Raw genomic sequence first — 7,317 nt, forward strand, 5'->3', positions numbered from 1 at the left:
GTGCATGCTAGCATTGAGCAGCCTGGACAAGAACCAGTCAATAAGATCCAGATGAGTAGCCAGGCAACCAAGAGTTGGCTAAAACCAGGCTAAAGCCATAGCTTTCGAAAAGGAAGCTGATACTCACCAAGTGCTGGTATTTAATGATGTTTAAAGGTTTTCTTGCTGTTTTGACTTTTTCAGAACCTGAGGCGGGAGAGGTGTCCCCCCCAGTGGGAGCTGGTGTGAACAGCAACAGCTGGACCTTTAAATTTGGACCGGGCAATCCCAAACAAGGTGGTCCTGGTGAGTTGCCAGACAAATTCATTATCCCAGGATCTCCTGCAATCATCTCCATCCGGCAGGAGCCACCAAACAGCCAAATTGACAAAAGTGACTTCATAACCTTTGGCAAGAAGGAGGAGACCAAGAAAAAGAAGAAAAAGAAGAAGGGGAACAAGACTCAGGAGAAAAAAGAAAAGGGCAACAGCACCACTGAGAACAGTGACCAGTGAGGGGTTTATACTGAAAGAAACCATTTAGCCAGTTTTTGTAATAATGGCATATTTCTCCTATGTAGCAACTCCCAGCTTCTTCCTACTGTTAACAAATTTCCTGTATGTACAGACTTGAGAAAATCAGCAGGAATTTCACAGTGTCTGTCTAAATTGCTTAACAGGTTTTGTCTTAAAAGCTTTATTAAGTCTGGTGTTAACTCTTTTTCTCCACTCTGGCTTGTTTTCAGAATCTAAAAAGCAGACACAAGTTTCCTTTCTCCTACGCCGAAAAGGAGAATCTTCACAGTACAGCCAGTGAGAGGTTGGACTCTGCACTGTGGTTCCTGTGCTCCTGTCTTGATGACACTTACAGGACAGGTTTAAAAGTTTTAATGTTGTGCACCCTCTATCTGATTGGAAATATTTGTGTGCAGATGTCAGCTAGATTATATGAGATCAGATTATAAAATGCAAGAAGAGCTGATAAATATGCAACAGAGGAAACACCTAATGAACACAAATGTTCAAAGATGTTCAGGCTGGGGAGGAAATGTCAGAAAGGAGATGACCAGACTTTTCAAATCTTGAGAAGTCACTGTGTGGAAATACTGAGTTTTATACATGATGTATTATGCACACCCCTGCAAATAAAACCTCACATTTACAGCTCTTTAAGATACCATAAATTTCATCTCTTACCAAGGAAGCCATTGGGACAATTGTCCCTTGAAGCCCTGCATTACCCTGGCATGGCTAGCCCTCAGAGTGTAAGAAGGGCTGGGCTGACATCCCAGGAATGTAACTGACTGTGAAGCTCTGTGTCCCTATTTCCACTCTAACATTATTTTGCACATTATGTCTCTGAAAAGGTCAGAGTTTTTCCATGACACTTATGCAAAAGAGAGAGGAAAAAAAAAAGTTAACTATGCTATTTGTTATTCGAGATATTTATTTATAAAGAAATATAGCTGTAAATGTTGAAGAAATATGATGCCCTTTAACCCAAACAGAAGTCAATCTAGAGCCATTATAAGTTACAATTGCTGCTATTAAAGTGCTTTAGAAAAATTGCCTGAAACATCTGTATTATATCGGCCACTTGCCAATAACAGCTTTATTCTGTCGGGTGACTTGGGGGCTGCCTCTTGCATGTATTAATAAATACAAGAATATCTTTTCTCTTTTTTTTTTTAATTTTTTATTGCATTGATCTGCACTTTGAATACACCTTTGCAAACAAACTGTCCTAATATGAAGAAGCAGAAGCAAACTCCTCACACAAATGGATTTACTAACTTGCTAGCTTTGTGCAGTACCTTCGTGTTACCTCCTACACAACCTTTTCTGATTTTAGTTTAACTTTTCTATGAGATTATGAATTTCTGACCCTATTAACACTCATTATGTAAAATTCAAGTACTGTATGTATGCTGTATGCTCTTATAAGAATCCTGAAATATTTATTCTGTGCTTGTGTATGTGAATGTCAATGCAACTATTATTAGAGTGGACATTAAGCTTTACCGTTGAATGTAAATTCATTATTTCTTTTTTGTACACTTGTGGAAAAGTGGAGTAGTGTTAATTTTTTAAGCCACTGTTTATCAGTTTTTTGTGTATGAAACACAAGTAAAATATCTTTCTTAAATCAAGCTATGCATGCATTTGAGGATTTATTGGTAAGAATCTGTGAAGCTTAAGCTCTGTGAATTACTAAACCTAAGGGTATAAATGGAGTGCTGAATGTGGTTGAGGATATTAATATAAAAACAATACATGTATTTTTAAATAGCATATAGCTGATGAGGGAATTCCAAGGAGTTTTCTACATTATTGTATATTCACAGAATAAAGCTGAACTGTCGTAATAATTGGAACTGTGTAAGAAACTACATAGCTCTAAAATTTCTAATAGGCCCTTTAATCTAGGATCAAAGAGAACAACTGGATTTCTTGAGACATGTCCTGAATGTTTTAAGTTTCCAAACTGCTGACAGTTCAGAATAGGACAATTTTTATTCATTTTTAAGAACCTGCAGCGACTCTTAAAACATCACAGAAGGTAAAGCTCTAATAAAAGAACTCATATCTCAGAGCATGAACCACCAATGGCCTCATGTGGTCTATTTAGAGTTTTCTTGTGCTACCAGTCTTGGTTTACTGGCAATGAAAAAGATGATACTTGAGAAAGAGAATCCTTGATTCAGTTCTAAAGGCTAACCAAGAGGAAAAAATTTGGGGTGGGAGCTGTTCTTTCATGCAAGCGTGCTATGCAAGTACATTTAGACTGAATTTTTTATTTGGCGACTAATCCAACTGATCCCAAAATGTTCATAAACTGGAGTTACGGTGGTAACTTCAACACACAGAAAGATAGCCTTGGTTTGTTCTTGTCATAAAGTAGTTCTCCTCAATGCCTCTGTCAAAAATCTAACACAAAGATTAAATTCTTACAGGAATCTTTAATATTTTATTTTTTTTAGACATCAGTTGAATATCTTTTTTTTTTTTTTGAGTGCTTGCCTTTTCCTCTCTACAGTCTAATCTGATTCATTTTTCATCAGTGGCCTGATGCAGCTGATCTTCCAAGGTTTGTTTCTATCAAAATGAACCAAGAGCTGCAGTATGTCTGATTTGCCTGTTTTAACACAAAACTGCATTTGTCAGCACTGTCTTTGCTGCAAATGTTTACTGCTGGAGGACTGTATGCTTGCATAACTTGGTAGACAAAAGCAGAATATCTGAAGAGAAGCAATCCAGTATGGAGATTTGATAGAGCAGAGAAAAAACTTTCAGAGGAGAGAAGATGCTCCTACTGGCATAGTTTAAAAGGAGGCTGGATCGCACTAGTAGAATACACATTACACAGATTCACTGTGTTTTCAGAAGACTGAATCAGGCACCTCACCAGATTTTTAAGAGATTTTTCTGTATTTGAACCCTATAGTGCAACTGGAATGCTGAGATGTTTTAAGTGAAATTTGGCTGTTTCAAAACTAGTGTATAAATTATACCATTGACGTCCTTGGTTTTGGTGTCCAAGAGGAGGAGAAACCCTTGGCACAAACCATTTGGATGTCAGGAAGGGGGCATAATTTGCACATTCTGCCACAGTTTTGGGGGGTGCTGCTTAAATACTATGTGACAATGAGAACTGAGAATCAGAGGTGGCCAAGACCAGTAAGAACTAAGACACAAAAGTCTCTTTTATCCTCTTGCTGACAATGAAAGGAGCAAGACAAAGTACACTGCAGAATTTGTTAAGAAGGAAATTGCAGTTCTGGCGCCTTTTACCACCTGAAAAATTTATTTCTCTCAGAATCCATGTATTTTCTGTGAGTATATTGTCTTTGGAAATCTGGTTTTTATGCATACAAGATCAGTGAGCAAAACTATTGGGCTTTTATAACAATTAAGTCTGAGTTATGTTGTATATTAATTACATACTGACATTAAAAAGATATCTTACTTTACATTAGGTTTCTTTCGCTCAGTATTTGGGTCATTGAACATCACAGGGGAGGATCCAATTAAAGTTTTCCAATGTTCTTACATAAGGGGAAGAAAATAGAACCCCAAATGCATTTCCCAAATTTTATATATGAAAATCCATTATGGATTTAATTGCAGTCAGCTTTGGTATCTTTTAGGCTCATCTTTCATTTTCCCTTCTTCTTCACTCATTTGATGCATTTCAAGAACTGCTTCCATTTTTGGAAAAAGCTGTTACATGGTTAATTGACTTTCTCCCTGGGAGAAATGTGAGTAAGCTGCCTTTATAGAACTGTGCTTTTTCTATAGGATATATAATTCATGTTGGCCGGTCAAAAAGTTAGACCTGCACGTTCTAGGGCTTAACAGTCTCAAGGTTCCTATAAATAGTGTTTCCTCTAGGAAACTTTTCTATGTTAGCTCTCTGATCTATATGTAACATATTTAGGCACAAAATGAGTCCATGATTGTTCTTGCTTCATGTCATCCAACACTTCAGTTAGAGTTTTCAGTGTTTGTAAAATCACCTGTTCTCAAACTGGAATTAGATTCTTCAAATGTAAAGTCAATTACTGTCACTCTTTTATACAATTGGCTTCACTTGCTTTAACCCAGCCAAGTTTGTGTCAACGACTGGGTAAAATAAACCATGTACAGTCTTCCTTCCATATCCCTGGCAGCCCTGTTCCAGCTCTTTTGGTGATATTTTGTGTGCTTCAAGCGTCTCAGCACCTTTTGAGCAACATCAAGGAGAATTAGAAGTCCTTGCCCATTAATTACAGGAATGGCACTGCACAAGAAGCCCAACAAGACATAGTAATTGTTAAAACACATCAATCACATGGCCACCCTAGACTTTTAATCCTGCAATAGTTTTCCTGTTAGGTAAACCCTTCAGCTTTTCTGGGACTCAAATTCCACTCATGCAGCCTCAGTGGGAAAAATGTGTGTGATTCTGGGGGAAGCTAGACTGAAAATGTGTGTAGGTATAATCTTATGTCCTAACTAAGCCCTCAGTGTATTATAGCCCCCCTTTAGGAAAACAGGAAGCAATCCCTGCCTTGAAGAACTTCCTTCCATCAGTGTTTAAAGAATCCTACCTGAAGTCTCTCTATCTGTGAAATGGTGTGCTGAGCAGTCACAAACCAAATCAGTTCTGTACCTGGACTTAAGGCCTTTCAGGTATCACCATTCCTCCTCCCAGATTATCTACACTGTCAAAGCCATTACTGGCTGGTGTCTACCTTCCCCTTCATCAGCTATGGTATAAACAACCTTAGGATCATTGAGGACCCAAAAGCTCATTCCTATGGGCTGGCACAGGAGGCTCCGGCCCTCTCCGGAGCAAATACGTCAACCTGGCCCTCCCTAGGCACTGTGAACCTCAGCTGTGGGCAGGTTCAGCTGACACCAGGGCTGCATCACGACAGGGTGAAGGGGCTTAACTTTGCTGAACTTGCTCTCAACTCCCTCCTTTGCAGTGTGGAATTTACCTGGGGTGATAAGGGACAAGCCTAAAATCATGAAATTCTGTTTATCTGCCTAAAAGGAACAACATTTAGGTACTGACATTTGAGGAAGCGATCCATGGAGCTCCTGATGGGTGTTTACTGTATAAAGCGGAGCTGCTTAACCCCAAGGGTGTATAAATTGCGCTAGATCAGCCGCTTGTAGACTCACAAAAGTTCTCTGTAGGACTGAATTTAAGCCGCCACCAACCATCAGAAAAGGTACCTTGATCTCTCAAAGCCACATGTAGAAATCTTTTGTTAATCTACTTCAGTGCATGTCGTGGTTTGAGCCCAGCCAGTAACTCAGAACCACACAGCTGCTAGCTCACTCCCCCCCCTTCTTCCTCCCCCCACTCCCAGAGGGATGGGGAGGAGAATCAAAAGAATGTAACTCCCACGGGCTGAGATAAGAGCAGTCCCGCAACTAAGGTATAATACAAAACCACTACTGCTACCACCAATGATAATAATGATTAGTGAAATAACAAGGGGAGAGGATACAATTGCTCACCACCCACTGACCGATACCCAGCCTGACCCAAGCAGTGATCTGGGCCTTCCGGGTAACTCCTCCTGGTTTATATACTGGGCATGACGTGCTGTGGTATGGAATACCCCTTTGGCTAGTTTGGGTCAGCTGTCCTGTCTCTGCTTCCTCCCGGCTTCCCCTCCTCTCTGGCAAAGCATGAGACATGAGGCTTGGTCGGAGTAAACATTACTTAGCAACAACTAAAAACATCGGTGTTATCAGCATTGTTCCCAGGCTGAAAGTTAAAAAACACAGCACTGCACCAGCTACTAAGGAGGAGAAAAATGACTGCTGTAGCTGAACCCAGGACAGTGCAGTTGCAATATAAATGCAAACCTGAGGTTAAGCTGCATCTTACTCTGAAGGGTGACTGCACTGAGAACCGGTGGGCACAAGTATTTCCCTCTGTTTTCAGGGAGTAAATGGCTCAAAAAGGTGAAACCAGTTTTATTTTCACCCTCAGGCTCCCTCCACCCACACAAGAGGAGGTCTGAGCTAGTCACAAAGGGTCATATTCTGTCCAGCAGCACAAGCAAGGAGACATTTATTAGCCAGAAAGTGCTGGGAGTGTTATGTGGGTGAATTCTTCCACAACTTTAGAAGATACAAGAGATTCAAGTGTGACAGGTCAACCCAGGGCACTAAAAGCACTTTCGGTCGGAGGGGCTATTCTGCTTATAGATCTTGCTAATGGCCCCCCGGGTCGAGCAGGCTTTCACAAATAGCCCGTATCATCTGCAAAGCTGTCAAATATGCTCTTTGGCTGTTGCAGGAACTGCTGACCTGTGAGTTAGATTGCTCCAATTCCTTGTACCTAAAAAAAATAAAATAAAATTCCTATAAAGTATCTTTGCTTAGGCCCTTATGGTGCACTGCTGGGCTTCCCCTGTGAACCTGCCAAGCCATGGAGGTGCTGGCATTCATTAGTATGCACATAGGCTAATGCAAATCAACCTGGAAGTAATGGGATATTACAGTGCTATAGCGCAAAGCCTTCACAGCCTGATCAATATTGATGGTGCAGTTAGTTCTGCATTGATTAAATTACAAAGCAAAACCCCCACAGCAAGAGAGTTTTGTGGTGAAACACTCACTGCCACAGTGTCTGCAGAATTGTTTCATTTCACCATTTTCAGCTCTTGGAGACGTGCAGTTCACATTTCTCTGGCTGACTAGTGACTTAGGACAACCCCTTCAAAATGTAGACGTGCTGTCAAGATCACCTTCTGTATGACAAGGACCAGCATGAAATCACAGAAATAAAATAGGAATTTGATCATACAGTAGGCAAATGGCACCAAGCCTTTTA

The 7,317-nt window shown here is 40.4% G+C and overlaps 1 protein-coding gene across 14 annotated transcripts in view; it reads left to right on the forward strand.

The window, feature by feature from the left end:
• LOC115615650 (protocadherin alpha-C2-like) overlaps positions 1–3,949 on the forward strand; it is a 151,610-nt gene extending 147,661 nt beyond the window's left edge. For 10 of the 14 annotated variants that reach the window (XM_030504055.1, XM_030504050.1, XM_030504054.1 and 7 more), the window contains one exon: positions 184–3,949. In XM_030504055.1, the coding sequence (XP_030359915.1) occupies positions 184–494 (311 nt within the window). In that variant the 3' untranslated portion in view covers positions 495–3,949. The remainder of the gene's footprint in view (positions 1–183) is intronic. The other 4 variants (XM_030504058.1, XM_030504059.1, XM_030504060.1 and 1 more) reach the window with 1 other exon arrangement.
• Positions 3,950–7,317: the final 3,368 nt, after the last annotated feature.

Source organism: Strigops habroptila, chromosome 12 (genome assembly GCF_004027225.2).
Source record: "Strigops habroptila isolate Jane chromosome 12, bStrHab1.2.pri, whole genome shotgun sequence".
Taxonomy (NCBI): Eukaryota; Metazoa; Chordata; class Aves; order Psittaciformes; family Psittacidae; genus Strigops; species Strigops habroptila.